Genomic DNA, 23,456 nt, shown 5'->3' with positions numbered 1-23,456 from the left:
CGTCTGTCAAAGTTATAAATGCAGAAAAGCACAGTAAGATTTTGATCCACCTTTCAATACCATCTGGAAAGCAACAGCGTCATTTTTCAGCATGGCAATGATCACAAACACACTGCAAAGACAGTAAAAACACACAAAGAAACACAGCCAGTCATGAATTGGCCTTCCCAGTTCCCAGACCTCAACATTATGGAAGCAGTCTACAATCATCTTTAAAGCGCAACAACAACAGCCAACATCCAAAGAACAGCTTTGAATGACCTTCAAGAAGCCTGAGAAATATTCCTGAAGACTACTTAAATTACAAGAAAGCTTGTCTAAGAGATTTCAGGCTGTGCTGAAAAATAAATATGATTGGTGCACCTATTTCTGAATTTTCCTGGCAAGGTAAAAAGAAATTAGGGGTGGATCAAGGCTTTTGCAAAAAAACTATCTATCTAGCCCATGCTAAATTTGCATATGCCAAAAATATAGTTGCACTGCTTAAACAAAAGCAGACAGAAAAAATAATTCCCTTTTCAGTGCATCTGAACACACCTTTACTACATCAGTTTTGTAATTAATAGAGATCACCATACTTTAAAATAGAAGTAATGTAGTAGTAAGCTTAATAGTTTACAATCTGTGTGCTGCAGGACGCCTCTTAAACAACATATGCACAGCCAAAGCTTCAAACTGCTTTCGCAGCGCTGATTTGATGTGGAAACACGCAAAGACATGGCAAATTTAAGTTACTCGCCGACTGCTGATGCTCATTTTGTTTATCTGGCCTCGTTTATAGCAGTCTACTCTCTCACCTTCCCTCCGTCCCTCTCTCGCTCACTCTTCATCCCCTCGTGCGGGACTTCTGTGATTCCATTTGAATTGTTTAACATGCAGCTGCAGGCCGTGCAAGCTCACCTGCCTCCCTTCACTTTGAACCCCAGTGCTGGTCGGCCGTCCAAATAACACAATCATCTTCTGCACTAATTAACTCACGCCCACGACAGGCTCTATATCGCAGCTGTTCTCCACACACACAGACACACAAATATGCACAAATGCACGCACACAAACTGGAATTGAACAGACTGCTGGTCCAAATGTAGTGCGGATCCACGTGCCTACATGCGGGGCTTATATACAGTATGCATTCATGTGTGAAGTCTGTAGACAAAGTGCACAGTCTAAGTGCGAATACTGACGTGAGTACATACATCCAGAAATTCACACATCATGGCATGGTTATGTCATGTGTACACCTGTCGCTTGTATGGCTGAAATTGGGGAGCTGTCTAAAAAGTGTGTGATGAAATAAAGTGCTGCGTGGTGCGACAGAACACGCACAAGGTCATTTTAGAGAGAGGAAGAGTGTGTTTGTCATAAATGATTACAGTTGATGCTGAAAGCCATTAAGAATGACTGAACAGAACTCCATACACTTGCGCAACCTGCATTAGCACTTTAGTGAGCACACACTATGACCACTCAGAGCTCTCTCTCCTCAAAATGCCATGTTCGTGTTGGTCCGTACCAAATCATGAACTGTTAGAAGGCGACGGCAAAACTTTGTCGGCCTCACTAAAAAGTGCAAATGTAGCTATTTGTTTTCCCCGCTACCTTTATTGCATTTTTGTCTAAGGCATCACTATCTACTTCATAGCCTTTAGCTTACACGGTCGACCCCACATTATAGGCTGTGGGAACTTAACTATGAGCTCTATATATTTTGTTTATGAGAGCAGGCAGTGTGACAGGCTGGTGCATTTGTTGTCTGCTGGGATCCTGATGTATGAAGGAATTACTCTGGAGACAAAGTAATTTGTATTTTGAGTTAAAAGTCACAATAAACCCCAAATCACTCCATTAGAATATATTTTGGTGTATGTTTTAAAAATGGATAAAATGTCTGCCTGTATTATTAAACAAGTAAAGAGTTGACAACCACCCAAAAAACTCTATCTCAAGTTCATCCTCAGCCCTGTGCTTTTTAGGATCTTTTACTTATTGTTATAATTTCCAGTCATTTCTGATTCACTTTCAGCATTTTCCTGTGATTTTTTTCTTTTTTTAAACCAACAGAAAAAAAAGCTACACACACACACACACACACACACACACACACACACACACACACACACACACACACACACACACACACACACATATATATATATATATATATATATATATATATATATATATATGTATATATATATATATATATATATATATACATATATATATATATATACTACCTGGAGAACAAACAGAGAAGGTAAGCAATTAGCTAGAGTCTAAAGAGCCACATATTTCCCCCAGGAGTTAAGGTAACAAAACAGAGCTGAAGGGGAAACTGACCTCAAATGAATGTTAATGTTGCTCCAGAACTGTTAACTCCTACACATTATTACATTTAAAGGTCTTGACATTAGTGTTGTATTTGCACCTTGCTTCTTGCTGCTCAGCATAAGGTAATATAGTAGCTGTAGATTCAGCAGAAAAAATCCCTCCCTTCAGTCTTCTTCTGTTCTTTTCTTTGGCATATGAATGACCATTTTATATAACATGAAATAGTTCACACATAGAGACCTCCAAAAGATATTTGTTCTATTTTATGGTAAAAACGAATGCCCATTGATAGTACCAGGCTTTGCCATTTAAAAATGGGTTCAATTACCTTTCACGGCATGTATTTTTTGATGAAAGACATCTATCACAAACATAAACCAATATAATTACATGCATAAAAGTAATAAAGGTAACGTATTTAACCTACACCAAAACAAAACAACAATTGAGTGCATGTGGTTTGTATGTGCTTTGAAGTATTTAACAGTGCTAGCATATGCATGAGCATTATCTAGTGGCCATGTCAGCCAATTACACTCCTAGACTCTAAGGCTACCCTGAAGGTTATAGCATCACCTCCAAGATAGCAACAGGGGTTACCAAAGCATCTACTTTGTTTGGGTTCTCACCACTGTATAATTAAAGAAACAGCTAAGCTTAGCTAAGATAGCCAGCTGGTGGTTGTAGTTTCATATTTAACAGACACATGAGGTGCTACATATTGAAGTTCACAGAGATTTCAGATTCCAAAGCATGATAAATTAGACTTGAAAACTTGCTCAAATGCTTCACACATTGTGATAAAACTGTGAAAAACTGTGATTTCTAAAACAGACAACTAATAATATGTTCATGGAGGAGTCTGCAGTACAACACACACTCTTTCACTATGATAGAGAAAGCTAGCTGAGGACATCTGGCTGGTATCTTGGGATGATGCCCACTCAGAAATTTGTAGGACACCTTAATGGAAACTTCCACCCTGATGCTTTCTTTTACACTTTATATGACATAGACTACACCGTGCAAAGTCTCCATGACTTCAGTTATACTGAGGAAAACCTCCATCAGTAATTGTGTACCTGAACCTACTATAATATGACAAGAAGCCAGTATCGTCCGTGTTGCATCTCTCCTATAGCAACAAAATTGTGATGTAAAGCAGCGGTCCCCAACCCCCGGGCCTCGGACCGGTACCGGTCTGTGAGTCGTTTGGTACCGGGCCGCGAGAGTTGAGGCTCAGGTGTGAAATGTATAGTTTTCAGGGTTTTTATCGGTTTTCAGCGTTATTTTGTTATCGTTTTTATCGTTTACTCGGTTTTCCTTGGTCTTTTCACGTGTGTTATGAATAAATTTTCTTTTTTTCGGTACCGGTACTAGTTTTATTTTGTTGTATTTATCCGCGACACCTTAAAGGCCGGTCCATGAAAATATTGTCGGGCATAAACCGGTCCGTGGCGCAAAAAAGGTTGGGGACCGCTGATGTAAAGGAGCAATAATGTGAGAGCGTCACTGAACAAGCACTTACAGTGCATCCAAAGTGAAGTTTGGGACCACCAGGACTCTTCCTAGAGGTGCCCGCCAATCTGACCAATCGGGATGGAAGGGACTTAATCAGGGAGATGACCAAGAACTCTATGGTCACTCTGAAAGAGATCCAGCATTGTTATGTGGACAGAGGAGAACCATTTCTGTAGCACTCAACCAACCAGGCCTGCATGGTAGGGTCCAGAATGACTAGACTGAAGCAACTCCTCAGTAAAAGGCACATGACAGCAGGCCCGTAGCTTCCCAAAAGTTAACTGACGCACTCTTAGACCATGAGAAACAAAATTATCTGGTCTGATGAAAAAAGGTTAAACTCTTTGGCATGAATACCAAGTGTCAAGTTTGAAGGAAATCAAGCACCACTCATCATCTTGTCAGGTGGTGGCAGCATAATGCTGCGGGGTGTTTTTTCAGCAGCAGGAACTGGGAGACTAGTCAGGGTTGAGGAAAATGTGAGTGTAGCAATGTACAGAGACATCCTTGTTGATAACCTGGTTCTCGTACTGGGGCAGGGCTCATCTTTGGAAATTTACTCCATTTTGGAATAAAGCTCTAACATGACAAAATGTTGAACAAGTAAAGCGCTGTGAAGTTAAGTGTACTCTTTATTAGTGCTCAGAGAATTCAAGCTTGAATCTCTAACTGTGTAAACTTTTACCTAATTCCAGTTGTAGTCATTTTTATTCTCATGACCAGACAAGCTAAACTCCAGATTCTAACATGTTGGTGCATAGCTCAGAGAAGTGTACCTGCATGTTTGCATATTCATGTGCTGTTTTCTGTGGATGTAATCTGTCTGACAAATTGTTGTGGAGATCAGAAGTTTTGGCCTCACACACACACACACACACACACACACACACACACACACACACACACACACACACACACACACACACACACACAATCAAACTCAACACTTACCTGTTGTTCATCCTCATAAAGGTGTTTGCAGGATATCGGTGGTCCTTATGCTTAAATATGCTCCAACTTTTGTAAAAATGCTTTTATTGTGGCGGGACATCTTGTAAAATTGCATATTGTTTTCTTTGTTGTTGCAGTTGATGATCAAAAGTTTTAGAGAAAGGTGTATTTTCTCAGCACTAATGAAAACGTTTCTCATTTTCAATATTTGTGTACCTTGGTCATCTCCCTGATTAAGTCCCTCTTTTTCTTAGTTCCTGGAAAAAGAAGCTTAAAATATATATATAATGTTGATATAGTAAAATATGTGCCGCATCACTGAAATGACTATTCTGTGAAATTGAGATCATAAAGAATATGTGATGCAGAAATGATGCTGATCTTTAAACGAGAATATAGCCTGTGTGCCTGTAAAGTCAATTTAATTTGAGCAGATTCCATTAAACGTAACGTCTTAGCATAAATTGTACTTATATAGCAAAACCACACCGAACATTTACATGTGCTTCCATAGTATATTTGTACTATACTGTACTTTGTATTTATCAGCAGACAGGTATTTTACTTTATTTATTTATATATTTGATTACTTTTCCACTTGTCTACCTCAAGGGACATGAGTATGCAGAGTCAACTTAATTAGTTTTTTATTTTCTGCTTTTTATTATGTTATATTATATAATTTTTGTGTTTTACAAGTGTATTTCCAAAGGATGGTTTAATGGGAAAAATCCTTTTTATTAATACTGGGAGTTTTTTTTAGTTTACAGTGGAATGTGGTTATCGTGATTATGGTGAGTTTTTAATACCGTTCCAGGCTTAGGCCAACGACATGGGCACTTTATAAGCAACTCAATTTTATGGGAGTCGTACTTCGTGTGAGTGACTCCAGGCACAGTTTCTCCAGTGCTGTCTGAAGTTTGAAGTCTCAGTGAATCTAGTTTGACCTTCAGTATTTCATCTAAGTACAAGCCCCACTGTTACACACAAGACACAGCTCAGATTATCAGACAGGCCAGTGAGATTACAGGTTTAGTTCAAACAGAGTTGTGCATTAGATCAGTTACAAGTGAGAGGGTTCTTATAGGACCCCTCTCACACCTCCCATCACTTCATTCTCTTGGTCAGTTGTTGTGCCACACCAACTGACCAAGCATTTTAAACATTTGGCAATGTGTGAAAATGTGCTGGCAAAAGAGTCAAATATATATATATATATATATATATATATATATATATATATATATATATATATATATATATATATATATATATATATATATACTAGAGTCAAAAGGGTAAATGAGGTAAATCCAGAAGTATATTAGTAAAATGGGGTTTGGTCCCATATTGTTCAGAACATGTCTCAAAGGATAGAAAGAGATAACAGTTGCAGCTTATAGTCATAAGATTGAAGGGAGCTGTGAGGGTTTAGAGATTTATTCAGGCTTTATTGAAGCGATGACAGTATCTGGCATGTCAGGGGCCAGGGGGTCCTTGCACGGTCAGTTAGAATTGGAATAGGAGTACGAAACTGGTACAGCAGTATCTGAAAGTTCACTATGAGCATTCGTTTGCTACTCACACTTACAGGGAACGACTGGGGATGTAGCACAATTTGTGCAGATGCTTGTACTGTATCTATGTAGGATTTTAGGAGTCAAAGGATGAAACAGAGGTTTACCACTGGGCCAGTTGGGTATCCAGCTAGTCCAGCTAGAGTTCTTAGGGCCGTCTGCCATCTGAGTGCCAGCCATGACCTCTTTTCTATCTGTTCATAGCCACAAAGCCAACCAGGTCACGCGAGGGAATGAGGTGATTTATACATACACATAGATACGGATGGATCGACATAGCGGACAGAGGCAAAATAAAAACAAGTCTACAAAAAGGAGGGCTTTTGGCATGCACCATAAATGCACCACTGTTCTCATGCTTGTGATTTTTAACATCTTTTTAAACATACATTGGCTTGATTTATTTCTCCTTAATCCATCGGGCATTTGTTTCTGTTCCTAAAATTAATACCTGCAGAGTAGAAGGAGTTAGCGTTGCCAAAATGGGCTTGATCTGCAGCACAGGTTAGGACCTGCTTTAATCCTCCACTCATTCATGCACACACTCAAAACGAGCCCAGTCAAAACGGCGTGTGCGAGGCCGATTGATTGGATCGCTTTCCCCGAGCATGCAGATTATATTGTTGGGTCATCAGGAATATAGAGCCAGGTCAGATCATGTGTTAGAGAAAGGAAACAGAGAGGTATGCACAAATGAACCCATTACAAAAAAAACACATAGAAGGAAAGAAAAGAATGGGCAGTTATTAAACGGAGGAACACTTATTGTGACATAAGAGTCACAAACACTTCCATGCTCCACACACACACTTGCACACTCTGCTCACAACTGATACACTCCTTGTGACAAAATGTATCTACAGTGAAAGACACACACACGCAGAAGAGATGCAGTTGCAGGCTCTCATCACAGCTGAGGAGCTGCCTATTCATCTGCACATAAGAGGACAAAGCGAGCGTGCTGCACTCAGGAAATTGCTGCCACGCAATTTACAATCGTTAAGCAGCGGTGGAGGACACGGTCACATACGCACTCCTGCACTTTCATCCGAACTATCATTCTCATGCATGCACGCGCACACAGAGCCGTGCACACTCAGGCGAGAACACACTGGTGCTGGTTGCCTCTCCGCCTGGGTCTTTGAACAGTTCAATGAGGCCTCTTTTCAGCAAAGTGAATAGCCCCTCTGATTCCCCACCACGCTTTGTGTGTAGGCGTATGCGCCGCGCCACCATGTGAGTTGGTGCGCGCGTGTCATGACTGCCAGACTTGTGTGCATGTACTGTGTGTTTGCGTGGGTCCTTCATCCTTTGTGTGGGCCCAGCTGAGGGGTGAGAGCTGTTTTGCATGTGGCTCGGCCTCACAAACGAGCTGTTCGGGCCAAATTTGAAGCTTCTGGGAAGCTTTTAAACAACTTGGTCTTTCATTGGCTTTTAATTTCAATCCTGAGACAAGATCAGCTCAACCTGAACCAAGTGTGGAGTCTGTGATTGTTCTCAAAGGTCACGGATGTAATGATAAAATGATAGCTTCTGCCTTAAGTTCCTGCTGGGTTTGACCTCTTTGTGCAGACGTCTGCCTGCATTGCTGCTGTCAGATTGGTCATATTGCAGTTTATATGTTTCTAATTTAAAATGTTTTCAATTATGCATAACATTTAGTGCATGCTTTTATGTGAAGAGCCTTACAGTAGCATGAAAGCATACTTTTAGTGTGTACTTCTCCCCCTAAATCTACCCACTGAGCTAGAAAGGGCCACTTACAAATGAAAAGGTTTTTTTTAGTTTGTCTGTTTGTTTGTTTGTTTCTTCCAGAGAAATAAGTCAGTTTGCTCCATTCTATCCACTGTCTATTTTTAGCCTCTATGTAGAAATAGGTCTCTCTCTAGTGAGAGTGATGTGTAACACTAAAGGAAACATCATCTACAGGTGAGGACAAAAATCATTCGTCCCTCTATGAAATCTAAAGTTTTTGTTATTGTCAAAATTTTCCCAAGTGCTTGTTTAGGAGTGCAATGGATTTTGAATCCAGCATTTTTTAACTTTACTAGCATAAATTATTTATATTTGTGCACAATAGGAAAAATAAAATTACCAGTCAATATTGAAATGCTCAGTTTGTAAAATGAAGTTAGAACTGAGTGTTATCTTTCAATTTGAACAGTATAAAAACTGCAAGGGTTGGCGCTGTCAGTTGAGAAAGCATCATACCAAAAGCAAAATAAATCAGTTTAGACTGAATGCTCACAAAGCAGGAGATGGATAGAAAAAGTTATCATAGCGTTTCAAGTGTCAAGAACTCAAGAAATTTAAGGAGAGCCATGCAGCACCGAACACAGAACAAGCCTGGCAGCGGTATGTGAATAACTTAGCCAAGTTGGGAAAATGTAGTCTCAAAGAAGACAACAAGTATGCTTAGGACAACCTTTAGATTATGCATACTTTTTCAGATGAAATGAAACTGAAGCTCTTTGGCCAAAGAGATGCTGCTTGTGTTTGGAAAAAGAAGGGAGAGGCATCTGGCTCAAAGAAGACCATCCCCACAGTGAAACATGGTGGTGGGAGTATCATGCTGTGGGGACGCTTCAGTGCGTCTGGAATGGGCAATCCCCTCAGGGTGGAAAGAACCATAAGGAAAGTAGGATACATGAATGTTTTTGAAAGGAAACCTCAAGCATTCAGCAGCAAAACGAGGTCTAGGTCGTCATTTTGTTTTCAAACATGAGAACATCCCAAAACATGTGTCACTCCCAGTGAAGAGCTACCTCCTGGAAACCAAAGTGAACGTTACTGACTGGTCTGCACAAAGCCCAGACTTGAATCCCTATGAAAATCTTTGGGATGAACTGACAACCAAGGTCCATGCCAGAAGACCGTCAAATCTGGAGGAGCTTATGAGTCATTAAAGAAGAATGGGCAGGGATTGCTCAGGCGACGTGGGTTAAACTTGTGGAAATTGCAAGAAACAACTGCAGGTTGTGATCCAGACAAAAGGATATGCAAACATTAGCATAAGGAGGGCCAAATAGTTTTTTGGTTATTATTAAATACTTTTGGTTTCAGTGTGTAAAATACAAATAGGATGTTTGGAAAAACTGCGTTCCTTGTTCTGTTTAAGAGCACTTGGAAAATACCTTTGAAAAAACATTTTCAATGGGGGTAATAATTTAGTCCTCATCTGTATCTTTTAAATTACAGTAAAATTGACACTGTGTGCAACAGTATTTTAAATATTGAGTTTAATTTAAATTTTTCTCTGGTCCCTTATCCAGGTGATAATTTACCAGGGCGGTCGGGTCTTCAGCCTCTCCAACCACCTCATCGGTCGTGTGGGCTTCGTTGCCACCATGCCAAGCACAAGTGCCTCCATCTTCATCAACAACACCCAGGTGTCCGACACTGGGACCTACCAGTGCCTGGTCAACAACCTCCCAGACAGAGGGGGGCGCAGCATTGGTGTCGTCGGACTCACAGTGTTGGGTAGTGTACACCAGCACATTTCTTTCATTATTCTTTCCACAACTCCAAAAATAAAAAGGAGAAAAGGAAAGCGTTGCGTACTTCATAACCTGAGAGCACGTGGCGCTCACTTTTTTAAAAATGCATCTCAAGTGCCAGCTAATAACAGTAAAGGACCAAAAAGGAAGGTTTTGTCTTATTTTCTTCTCTACCATCTGCAGATCTTTATTAAAGAAAGATAAACAGCACAATCATCACTGTGGCAAAGTGGAAACTGTTCAATTTGTCAGGAGTCCTTTTAATAAGAAAAACATCATATTTGACTGTTTGATTAATGAGACTGCACATTTTTTAAATTATGTAATTCTCTCCCCTATTTGGAAAAAAATTAGTTTTCTTTTGTAAAGTGGTTAACGCACCACCGCCCACTCTCTCCATCTGCCAGTGCCCCCCTCGGTGCCAGCGTGTCGAATCCAGGGGACGCTGGATGTAGGCAGTGACATCATGCTGATCTGCAAATCAGAGGAAGGTATTCCCACGCCGTCCTACTCCTGGGAGAAGCTGGACGCGCTGCCCAAGCTGCCGCACAACGCCATGCAAGGTATTACAAACAAGCTGGCCGTCGGAGTTCCCTTTTGCCCCACCTTCGCTGGTAAATCTCACACGCATAGCGTAGCTCAGACTCCAAATCACTGCCACCTGTCATGTGCCAGGCCTGAACTACTGCTCCCTTCCTGACTATCCTCCTCCGCTGACCCTGCTGAGGGTGATGATGAATGGATGTAGTGACTCGAACCTGTGAATTTGTGAATGAGCTTGTGTGTGTGTCAGCAATGTGTTTCTGTAAGTGAGCAAAGTGATATTGCTTTGTGGTGCTCCTTCCTCATGCTGAATACCAACTCTGCCCGCACGTGCCATTGTGAGATCTGCAGTTGTGTCATTGCTGCGACCGCAATACATACAATAACTTTCTTCTGCCATCCAGCGTTTAACATTTACAGAAACTGGAGTTGGATTTGGTTTTCAGCATCAGAGAGGACTGGTGTGGTGCACTCTCCTTTCTTTTCCAGCTGTGCCCACTGCACAGTGAAATAATATTCATCACTGGTATCTTTCTTTGTCTGTACACTACTGGTCAGTAGAAAGCCCACTGTGCAAAAGTCACATCAATTGCAGACAGCATATTATCATAAAAGTGAAACAGTCTTCTGTTAACAGGTATGAGTCCAATTATCTGAGCACTTGCAGAGGGAGAATAGGAAATGTGTACTCAGTAAATCATAATTGCAAATTAGGCTGCAAAGGTGGTTGAATAAATGTCAATTATCTTCTTTTGTGATATGCTAATTTGCAATTTTGGCAATCAGGCCTTTGAAATGATAACATCGAAAAGCGCTTCAAAGAATCTGACTCACCACAAAATGGAGTGGCGTTAGCACAAATGAACAAACAAACAACAAAGACACAAAAACAACCTGTCACAAAAATTGTTTTTTTAAATAATCTAGATTTTGTTGTTGTTGTTGTTTTCTTTTTCTTTTTCAATATTTCAGTTAGACTGTAAAGTTTCATCTGTGTGCACGAGTATTTTTAATGTGTATTGGTGAACACTGTTCATTTCAGTTCAGTTCAGTTTTATTTATATAGAACCAAATCACAACAGTTGCTCCAAGGTGTTTTATATTGTAAAGTAAAGAAGCTAAAATAATACAGAGAAAACCCCACAGTCAAATGAGCCCCTATGAGCAAGCACTTCGTGACAGTGGGAAGGAAAAACTGCCTTTTAACAGAAGGAAACCTCCGGCAGAACCAGGCTCAGGGAGGGGCGGCCATGTGCTGCAACCAGCTAGGGGAGGGGAAGCCAAAAGCCACACTGTGGAAGAGAGCCAACAATGAATAATAAGTCATGCTTAAATGCAGAATGCATGCATGGGACGTCCCCAGCAGCCTAGGCCTAGGTCACCTGATCGAGCCCCAACTATATAGTTAGGGCTTGATCAGGTGACCTAGGCCTAGGCTGGATCCCAGTTAGGATTCAGGAGAGGGTGTCTCTCTCCTGAATCCAAACTGGGAGCTGGTTCCACAGAAGAGGGGCCTGAAAGCTGAAGGCTCTGCCTCGCATTCTACTTTTAAATACTCAAGGAACCACAAGTAAGCCAGCAGTCTAAGTGCTCTAATGGGGTCATACAGTACTATGAGCTCTTTAAGATAAGATGGTGCCTGATCATTCAAGTTTGATTCTGGGTTTCACAGGGAAACAATGAAATAATACTCTCTCTCTTTCTAGTCCCTGTGAATCTTGTCCTGCAGCATTTTAGATCAGCTGAATACTTTTTAGGATACTTAATAAGTTTTTAGGAAAACCTGATAATAATGAATTGCAGTAGTCAAGCCTAGAATTAATAAGTAGTTTTTAGTCCATGCATTTATGGAACAGACTAGCAGCCATAAAATAAATCCACTTCATTAGTGAAAAAAACACACTTGTTAGCTTGTTTTGCAACATGTAGCCCAAAATATGACTCACTACTGAGGTTATACTTATAGCTGCAGGTATTATTTACAGTATAAATAATTTAACAGCCTCTAAAATAAATTTTGCATTAATGTATAATATATTAAGTTTTTACCTTTTGATGACTACAATTGACATGTCCGCTTACATAAAAAAACAGCAAACAAACATAACAAATGTATTTTTAAATATTCACGTTTGTTTTCTTCTGCTTGCATTTCATTCAAACTGTAAAGGGTTCCTGGAATCCAGTGCCACTCCTAATCCTCTGTGTGTTTAGTTTGACGCACACAGCTATGACATCTGTCATGTCATTGCTAAGAAAACAGTTAAAGATCTGGCTGACTTCCTCTACAGCGGAAATATGCAAGATAAGAACAAATAAATAAATGAATAAAAGCTTATGCAATTTAAATGAATCCAGTAGTGTACAGCTCAACCCTTTCATCATTTATGAAAAAGGAATCTTCAGTTTTATTGTTCTACTGAACAACATATTTGCACAACTGGGATTAAGAAGACAATAGCACCCTCTATTGGTAGTTAGTATAACTTGTTCAGCGGAAGTTTTTAAAAGTATAAACCAATGTAAGTGTGTTTGAATTATTTAAATGTGCGAGTTACAACACAGGGTCCATATGGTTGTGTTTTAGAAACTTTAATTACTATGTGGCTCTCTGTATGTGCGTGCGTTTGTGTCCTTTAGACCAGATGCAGGGCACTGTCACACTGAGAAACATCAGCACCACCACCTCAGGACTCTACCAGTGCACATCCAGCAACGCTATCGGAAAGAGCACTTGTCTGCTGAACCTGCAGGTTGTTGCACGTAAGTATACTCAAACATCACAGGCACGGGTAAGGTGACACGTGTCTGTTTGTTTAAGATGGAAAGGCTGCTAGTGGCAGAGCAGAAGTCTTCTCGGTGACTGACAGCCGTCAAACACAGACATAAGCAAACAAACAAATGTGACAAAATCCAGCCAAACAAAGGGCACAGTCAGAGCCGCTTGCACACGGCAGCACTTGACATCTGACACCAGGAAAAAAACAGAGGTGATAAAAGTGACAGGGTCGGGCAGTTTTGATAGCTTGACAGAAAGGGCTGTAACATGTTGTTTTCTTTTGGTCATCTGACAGTGTGTGACAGGCCGGGGCTCTGTATCAGAGTGCTGAGTCTGCCAGACATGCCAGACTTGTGATTTGCTGACACAATACAGACGTAAAGGCTCGTGAATGAGATTTTATTTTATTTTTTTATTAAAAACAATTTGAATCCATTAATTATGACAAAGAGATTGCTTTTTACAAAGCCATATATTAAATAAAAGGCATGATGTATATGTTTAACAAGGATTGTCCCAAACTCTTTTTGACAAAGTTAGTCAGACGTTAGACTTGAAAGAATCTTGTTTATTTATTTATTTTGGCAAGTACATCTGTTGTGTAAAGTTGTGTCAGCTGGGCGCTGAAAATTGTTATTTGGCACAGAAAAGGTCAGTTTAGTACATCTGGGGCTCTTTCATTAAAGCAAGACAAAGTTTTCAATATTCAAAAATGGGTTGGTTTTTTTTTTATATTTTATTTATTTATTTATTTATTGGACGATTTGGAAGCTGCCAGCCTCGGTGGGCAATTGCCTGATGTCGGAGGATAATCAGCTGTTCTAGTTTCTTATGTGGCTTTCAGCCTATAAAAGCTGCACTGTGTGCTCAGTCTGTTATTATCAAGTGTGGACCACACCTTATTTTGTGTCTTATTGTAGTGACACCTTATATTATTCTGAAATACCTGACATACAGATCTAGTGATGTATTTTAGGAGCTATATTAAGGCAAGGCAAGGCAAGGCAAGGCAAGTTTATTTGTATAGCACAATTCAACAACAAGGTGATTCAAAGTGCTTTACAGAGACATTAGAAACAAGAACAAATAAAAAGCATGATTTAAAATTGATTAAAACAAGCAAATAAACTAACTAACTAATTAACAAACAAACAAACAAACAAAACAGTATATAAAATCAAAACAGATAAAATCAGAACAATAGATAAAATCAGTAGTTAAATGTAAGTTTTGAAATTTAAGCTTAAAGTGTGGATTTGGTGCTTTATTCAAATGCAGCTGAGAACAGGTGAGTCTTCAACCTGGATTTAAATAAACTGAGTGTTTCAGCTGATCTGAGGCTTTCTGGGAGTTTGTTCTGACTCTGGGAACTGATAAAAGACCGGATCCAGATGACCTGAGGGATCTGGATGGTTCATACTGGGTCAGGAGGTCATTGATGTATTTTGGTCCTAAACCATTCAGAGCTTTATAGGCCAGCATCAGAACTTTAAAGTCTATCCTCTGACGGACAGGCAGCCAGTGTAAGGACCTCAGAGCTGGACTGATGTGGTCCACTTTTTTGGTCTTAGTGAGGACTCGAGCAGCAGAGTTCTGAATGAGCTGTAGTTGTCTGACTGATTTTTTAGGTAGACCTGTAAAGATGCTGTTACAGTAGTCAAGCCTACTAAAGATGAATGCATGGACTAGTTTTTCCAGGTCCTGTTGAGACATCAGATCTTTTATCCTTGATATATTCTTGAGGTGATAGTAAGCTGACTTTGTTATTGTCTTAATGTGTTTTTCTAAGTTTAGGTCTGCATCCATCACTACACCCAAATTTCTCGCCTGGTTTGTGGTTTTTAGATGTATAGATTGAAGTTCTCTGGTGACCTGTAATCGTTTTTCTTTGGCGCCAAAGACTATTACCTCAGTTTTGTTTTTGTTTAGCTGGAGAAAATTGTGGCACAACCAGTCATTAATTTCCTCAATGCATTTACCAAGAGCCTGTACAGGGCCTCGGTCTCCTGGTGACATTGTGGCTCAAATATATATATATATTTGTGTGTCATCTGCATAGCTGTGATAGTTTATTTTGTTGTTGTTTATAATCTGTGCCAGTGGGAGCATGTAGATGTTAAACAGAAGGGGTCCCAAGATGGAACCTTGGGGAACTCCACATGTGATACTTGTCTGCTCAGATGTGAAGTTACCTATTGATACAAAGTATTTCCTGTTTTCTACGTATGTTTTGAACCAGTTTAGTACAGTTCCTGAAAGACCTGTCCAGTTCTCCAGTCGTTTGAGTAATATGTTGTGGTCAACTGTATCAAATGCTGCACTGAGATCCAGTAAAACTAGGACTGACATTTTTCCACTGTCTGTATTCAGACATATGTCATTAAACACTTTGGTCAGAGCGGTTTCAGTGCTGTGGTTCTGTCTAAAACCTGACTGGAAGGCATCGTAGCAATTATTCTGTTTTAAGAAGTAACTGAGCTGTTGAGAAACTGCTTTTTCAATGATCTTACTTAAAAACGGGAGATTTGAGATCGGCCTGTAGTTGTTCATTTGTGTCTTGTCAAGATTGTCCTTTTTCAGTATAGGTTTTATTACAGCAGTTTTTAGTGATTCTGGAAACACACCTGATAATAAAGAAAAGTTGACGATCTGTAACTCTAAAGTCTTTGAGACCTTTTTGAAAAAACTTGTTGGCAGGACATCTAAACAGCAGGAGGAGGAGTTCAGTTGACCTAAGATGTCCTCCAGGTCTTTGCTGTTAATAGGTTGAAACTGTTTCATGGTGTTTAAACAGTTTTTTGGTGGACACAGTACATATCCTGGATCTGCTGTTGATGTACCAATTGCTTGTCTAATTTTTTGGATTTTTTCAGTGAAGAATTTGGCAAAGTCATTGCAGGCCATGGTCGAATGAAGTTCAGCTGCCACTGACACAGGAGGGTTTGTTAGCCTGTCAACTGTAGAAAATAAGACCCGAGCATTATGGCTGTTTTTAGTGATGATGTCAGAGAAGTAGGACCTCCTTGCATTCCTCAGTTGTAAATTATAATTGTGAAGTTTCTCTTTATAAATGTCATAATGAACCTGGAGGTTTGTTTTTCTCCATCTGCGCTCAGCTTTCCTACACTCTCTTTTTTCATTTTTCACCAGTGTGGAGTTTCTCCATGGAGACTTTTTCCTTCCAGAGATAACCTTCACCTTAATGGGAGCAATAGTGTCCATTACATTTAACATGTTAGCATTGAAGCTATTGACGAGCTCATTGACTGACCCTCTGGGCAGGTCAGGTGTTAATGGGAAGACCTGGTTAAAAATTGCACTACTGTGTTCAGTTATACACCATTTTGTGATCACTGTTGTTGATATATTTGTGTGGGCTGAGATTTTACTTTCAAAGAAAACACAGTAATGATCAGACAGGCCCACATCAGACACAGTAACCTTTGAAATGCTCAGGCCCTTGGAGATCAGTAGGTCAAGAGTGTGTCCTCTATTATGTGTGGCCTCTGTTACATGCTGAGTCAGCCCAAAGTTGCCCAGAGTGTTACTCAGGTCTTTAGTCCCTTTGTCCTGAGGGTTGTCCACATGAATGTTAAAATCCCCAGCAATAATTACACAGTCAAAATCAACACAGATCACAGACAGCAGTTCACTGAGGTCATTAAAAAAGTCTGTGCAGTATTTGGGAGGCCTGTAAACATTAAGAAACACAACTTTGGATGGGGCCTTCAGCTGTAAAGCCACATATTCAAAAGACTGAAAACTTCCAAATACATTTTTTGATTCTCTTCTCTGTGTGTAATGAAATGAAATCTGTTTACTAGATAATTTTTTTAAGTGTAGTTTTGGCCAACTCATCCAGCTCTCTGGTCATTTTCAAATGTCATCCTCTTGTCTGTCTGTCCTGCAGCCCAGCCTCAGAGTGTAGGTCTAATAGCAGGAACCATTGCCACAGGAGTCCTGGCAGTCGTCATCTGTTCCCTGTTAGTGGTGGTCACACTCTTCTATTGGAAGAACAAGAACAAATATGATGAGGAGGAGATTCCCAATGAGATCAGGTTTGGCTTTGATTGCTGTTTTTCCATTGTTCTTTTTTTCTTTTTCATTACTATGTAGCTGGTGTGAAAGTGCATCTGCAAGCTTGTACGCTCACCACGTTTACTCAGTATGTCTGTAACCTGTAACGCAGCGGCACTGGCATGCTGAACTTTTATGGAGAGCACATTTTCAGCTTTTGCTGACTGTGTCAAAAAGGTGATAATTCTGCTTTATTATTGAGGCCACGCTGTGCTGAGTGCTTGTACTAGACAACATACATTTGATGATTTGCCCCCTAAATGCACTGTGTGCTTATGGAATGAAAAAAAATATTTGGAAGATATTTCAATGAAATGCAGTTCAGTAGACCACCATCACAACACACAATGGAATCAGTCAACAAAAGCAAGGCTTTACGGCAGACTGTTGGAAGGTAGTAGATTGCACTATGCTTGATCAAGTGGCTAATGGGTGTAGTTTATGTATTTATTCAGACTGAATACATTTATATTTAAAGATAAGCTTTTATTTGTCCAGTGACTGATGTGTAGGAGCCGTAAAGAATGCGTTTACCTTATAAGGTGTTAAGGCTATTAGGATGCAGGGGCGTTTCCAGGATTTTTTTTAATGAAGGGGCACAGAGGGAACCAAGAGCCAAGGGGGTGGGGAATCAGAAAAATATTTCAACTTCCTATATAAAAATATATTATATAGAACTTTTCATAATTGTATGTGTTATTTTATTTAAACATTATTTGTTGCTATATGTAATTTTACTGCCAAATAAGCAACTAAAGATTTCAAATAAATTGTGTTGGGATGTCTGGTTCCAAAAATAAAGTGGAGTAGAAGTAGAAAGTAGCATAACATAGAAATACTACTTATAAATAAAGTACCAGTAGTATCCAGTATCCATACTGTCTGTTACTATCAGGTGAAAAGCTATTTAACAGTCCAGCTTTTCTCCATTTTGTGCAGTTTTTGTATTTTGTCATCAAAGCGTTTTGTTTGTTTCTCAGAATTAAGCAGCTCTTTAGTCAGTCTTTCCACGACATTGTTTATACTTAATATAGAGTTTCTGTTGAAGTAAAGCAGGGTTTGTTTACTGAGCTAATCACATACTTAGTGTTTCAGAAGGTTGCAGGGTGACATTTATGGCCTGTCTGATGTATTTTAAAAATCAAAAACATGCAGCGTTGGCTTTGTGCTTCCTGTTGTAGAATATTAAGCGTGTCAGCACTGAAAGCTCTGAAAACTACACCAGTAATAGGCTTAAATGTTCTTCCTAATTACAGGCTAGTTTGTCTTTTAAATCCTCTGTCAGTTGTTTACCTTAGCTGTAAATTTGCCACTAAATTACTCCAGGACTTATTTGGAGGATAAATTAGTTTACTTTCAGATATCTGTAGCTCTGAGTAACTGAGATAGCAATAAAACTGTCAGTCCACCCTTACACTTCTGCTTTTCCTCAACAGAAAATCACAAAGAATACACTTCATCTCATATGCCTCAGGAGCTCATGAAAATAGAAAAACAGAAAGGCAGGAAGTTTTTGTCGACTTCATTTGAAATACTTTTGAATACATATAAAATTATTTGATCATAGTTTTGACATTTTTTTGTTGCTTTACTCGCACACGGCTTCGCAATGATTATCACATTATATTTAATAGGCTCCACGAAGATCAGAGTGCACACATGAATACATAAGCACCTTGTAGATTCTCAGTAGAACTTTTGCTGCACTGTGAAGCTGAATTAATCTTTTATGGAAATTTGTGCTAAATATATGAAGCTGAACTAACTGGCCTTCACTTCTTGTATTACTGACATCTTTTATCTGTGATCTTTTGCTTTGCTATAAATGCACAGGATTAACAAAATAAATATCATAAAATTGCGTTTAATGAAAAACAGTTTTCTAATGTTTTTCCCCATGCAAACCATAAACGTTGGTACAGGCAGTTATTGTAATCTGCGTGTAAAGCTGTGCATGTCTAACTGTGCTCTCTTTCAAATGTCTCCTCAACAGAGAGGATGACCTTCCTCCTAAGAGGTCATCATCAGTAAAGGCTTTCCATGCCGACGCGTCCTCCTCAGAGAACGACACGCTCACGTCTACCAACACGTACAACAGTCGTTACTGGCACAACCCCAAACCCAACTATGACACCAACTCCTACACGCGCTACAATGGAGACGCTCGCCAGACCTACTCTGCCGCTGCTCACGGCACGCACGGACACGGCCCAGGCCAGAACGCAGCACAAGGCCACGGCGCAGCAGTGACAGCGCCAGGCTCAACCCCGCTCTCCCGCCACCCCCCGCCCACGACAGCAACGACGTCGTTTGCCAACGGCAGCCACACCCTCCCGCCACCAAAGACTCTGGTGGTCACCACAAACTCTGCCCCCTCCCCTCCCAACATGGTGCGCAGCAACGGCACCGTGAGCCTCAAACCGGTGGTGACGTCCGCACACGGGCAACACACACACTCCTACGCCGTGAGCCAGGCCACTCTGGAGCGGATGGGGGCGGTGCCAGTCATGGTGCCTGCCCAGAGCAGAGCGGGCTCACTTGTTTGAAATTGAGTTTGAGGAACTGTTAGCTTTCAAAACGAGACTGAATGAGTGTTCGGTTGCAATGTTTGAAATCCGCCGATGAGAAGCAGACTAAATATGGGCTGAAGCAGCCCGCTGCCCTTTACAGCTGTGTCTTTCTGTATGTCTCGACCTTTTTATCTCCAAACAAACTGGGATTTTACAGTGCAGAGTTCATTTGATGCCAATTCCTTGATGGACCGGTGTTTTTTTTCTTTTGTTTGTTTTTTCTAGAGAAGCACTACGTGGTATCTGATCATCCCCTTAACTGGATGGATTTCATTGGTGGGTTCAGTGGCAACTATTTTTAAAACCATCTGGATGAATTCCCAAAGCTGGCGTGAAACATCCTACAGAACCTGGATTCCCAGGTGTTTTTCAGGGCTGGATCATTGTGATGATTGATTTCTTTTGTTTGTTTGTTTTTTAAAGCAACGCACATCGCAGTGTGTCCATACTGCATGGTCAGACAAAAGCAAGCTTGGATTCTTAAATAAATGCATGTGATCCCTGATTCAGAACATAACAAGTTTGCTTTTTTTTCCCATTTGTTTGTTCGTTTTTCATTTTTGTTGTAATTTTGGTTGAGGGAAATGATAGAGATGATGAGGATTATACATGAAAACGTGAATGCTTAAAGTCTGTTGGCAGTACCCCAAAGATGAAGGTGTGAATGAAATGATGGGGTTTCAAATGGCCTTAGAAGCTCGTAAAGGCGAGTGGGTGTTACTGGGTGCAATACAAGGCAAAACATACATTAAGTCACTGAATGAAAAGTTTTAATAATAGTTTTACTAACATTTTGCTTTTCCCATAACATCTAAAGTTTATCACACACACAGAACAGTGGTAATATTTGAAGAGGGCACCAGAGAAAAAATTGGTGCCACTTTCCCAACAGAAAGCTACTGTCCACCGGATGGAGATGGACCTTAGTGTTTGCTGTCTTTATTCTTGCTGTTGTCCTAGCCTGGTTCATGACACATCACTGCTGCTTTGACATGAAATAAGCTGACCGCTTATTTCATAAATGATTTTTTAAAAACACAGAGATAAATATATATTTAAAGCTGATTTTTTTTTCTCTGTCTAAATATTTTTTTTAATGTACATATTGCAAAAGTAGGCTAGATTGTAAATCAAAGAAAATACACATCTAACACATATTTTACAGCTCACATGTCTTAATTTGAAAACAGGTTTTTTTCTGCTACACTGGTAACAAGCTAGGTTTCATAGACTGTGCTACTGGTTTCAGTGAAGGGTTTCGTTAGGAGATGTGGGGTAAATGCAGTGTTTTAACACGGATGGCTATGTGTTTCATTACAGCTTATGATATGTGTGTTGTATAAGGTACTGTATTTCTGACCCACCATATTTGTATTCCAACCAAATTTCAACATGTCCCACCTTTCCAAATTTAGCCATGTTCATTTCTTTTTGTGCCTGAAGGCACCGTTTCTTATAAATCCTTCTAGCAACGATGCAATATTGGACACAGCCGCTTTTCAAGGTAAATGCAGTATTGGAAAATGTGTGTGTGTTTGTTGGAAAAGTTAAAATGTGCTGTTTAGCATTTTGTCTTACTAGACAAAACACTTAGAGAGCAAGTGTTCTGTAACAAATGCAATTGTGTCACTTGTGTCACAAAAAAATGTTTTATATAGACGACTTTACTCATTTAATCAGGGGTTGATGTTTATTTACTTTAACTCTTCGTACAATTTGCCTACGTACTCTTTTTGGAAATAACAGGATTTCTGCACTGATTACTAAAAAATGATTTTTTTCTTATTCATTAGATACACACTATCTGACCAAACCGATGACAAGTAAACAGATGTGCTCTTCAAGTCTTTGATAGAAGTAAGAAAAAAAGTTGTCTGTAGCTGAAAAAGCCTCCATCCAACCACGACACTTCCTCCAACATGCTTTCCAGCTGCGATGAGGTTTCGTTGTTTTTGTGCAGTGCCTTTCAAAACATACTTTGTCTGTTTTTGACAAAAGTTCAAATTTTCTCATCAGTCCATGTACGGGCTCAGAAGTTTTTAAAAACTTTCAGTAGATGTTTTGAAAGTTTAAAATCAAGCATTCTTCTTCTTCTTCTTCTTCTTCTTGTATTTTTGATTGGCTGTCATGTTCTTCCATTAAAATCATTATAGTGAGAACTGAAGGTGTCTCACTGTTAACCTTTTTTTTTCTCCTACTCTTTCATTTCACCTCTTTCCAAAACCAAATTGTATTTATCCATAGCTATGACTTGGAGGTACGCTTGTACCACATTTGATGAGTAATCAGTTCAGAAATACTTGCACTTTTCAAAAGGTAACTTAAAGTCAATATTTGAACATTTTTAAATGAAATACTGATTTTCAGTACTCACTTTCAGACGAATCCCACCAAATATTTTGATAATGGGAGCAATAAATATCAAGTTATACAGGCCTAATATGTTATGATGTTAATGTCCTGACAGTTACGTGTGCTTCACCATAACCCAGAATTGCTTTTCTGACATTATAACGGCTGGTACTTTGGATCTCCATATTCTTCATTTATTCAGTATTCAGTTTACATTAATCAGTTACTCCAGTATCATAAACTGACTTGCTCATGTATGGTCTGACTACATGGACCCATTTCTTTCTTTGTTTTCCTTTGTCTACAGTGCTGGAGAGCTACGGCACTTGAACACACTGATTTTAAATAGAGAAAGGCTAAACGAGGGCAGATGGTCAAAGATCAGTGATCGCATCCCCTCCTTTTTGTCTGTCAGTGTTTCCATAATAAAGTCTTTGTGAATATTTCACTCACAATCTCTTCCAGTGTCCCTGCCCTGAACACTTTCTGAAAGCATTACTGAACTCTTATTCTAAGGCCTTTAGCTTTATTCCTAAAGAGAATGGAAAGTTCCAAAAGTAAAACTAAATGGAGTTTATTTTACTTTTGCTCTGCCCTCTGTTTTCAAGAGATAAGGCGGAAAGAGAACACAATCAGTAGAAATCTACTGAGGTTTTAACCCATATTTAACAAACATCTTCTGCTGATGGCTGGCAAGAACGATAAATAGACTGCATTTATATGGCGCTTTTCTGGTCTTAGTGACCATTCAAAGTGCTTAGTGTCAACAAGGTGGTAAATGGGTTGTGTATATAGATAAATGTGATATATTGCCAATAGTGAAACCAATCTGTAAATATGTAAAGAAAAAGAAACACATCTCATTCTGACTGTTGGGTTGAAATGAAATAGGAAAAATAACACTGGAGCTTGTAGTGAATAAATATTGTTAATACATCCTAGTCGGCATCCTGCTCATTTTGTGTATGTGTGCTTGTGACATGATGCAAACTCCCTAACTGTATTTCAGTGAATACATGCACTGAAATACACTGATACACTTTCAATTTCTTAGTCAGCAGTAATGACGAAGAAACTAGTGTATTACCCCAGTAATATAGGTAAAATACAGTTTCCTTGGAAAGTTTTCTCTCAGACTCATAAATTGGGCCCTTGGTGGTGCTGGCTGTAAAGACATCCATAAAAAGGGAGTGGTATAGAATAACAATATGAAAAATAACCATGTGTTAGTTTCTTCACACCCTCCTTGTTTCTATTT

The 23,456-nt window shown here is 39.6% G+C and overlaps 1 protein-coding gene across 2 annotated transcripts in view; it reads left to right on the top strand.

Annotated features, from left to right (window-relative positions):
* igsf11 (immunoglobulin superfamily member 11) overlaps positions 1-23,131 on the top strand; it is a 122,926-nt gene extending 99,795 nt beyond the window's left edge. For both annotated transcript variants that reach the window (XM_086260914.1, XM_086260915.1), the window contains 5 exons: positions 9,653-9,860; positions 10,285-10,440; positions 13,061-13,183; positions 17,110-17,257; positions 19,270-23,131. In XM_086260914.1, the coding sequence (XP_086117040.1) occupies positions 9,653-9,860; positions 10,285-10,440; positions 13,061-13,183; positions 17,110-17,257; positions 19,270-19,822 (1,188 nt within the window). In that variant the 3' untranslated portion in view covers positions 19,823-23,131. The remainder of the gene's footprint in view (positions 1-9,652; positions 9,861-10,284; positions 10,441-13,060; positions 13,184-17,109; positions 17,258-19,269) is intronic.
* Positions 23,132-23,456: the final 325 nt, after the last annotated feature.

The sequence above is a fragment of the Aulonocara sp. 'chitande type north' Nkhata Bay genome, linkage group LG14 (assembly GCF_057382095.1).
Source record: "Aulonocara sp. 'chitande type north' Nkhata Bay isolate Kocher_YH1m ecotype deep benthic linkage group LG14, A_spYH_male_GT1.1, whole genome shotgun sequence".
Taxonomy (NCBI): domain Eukaryota; kingdom Metazoa; phylum Chordata; class Actinopteri; order Cichliformes; family Cichlidae; genus Aulonocara; species Aulonocara sp. 'chitande type north' Nkhata Bay.
Note: the sequence above shows the minus strand (reverse complement) of the source record. Positions and strands in the feature narration are given on the sequence as shown.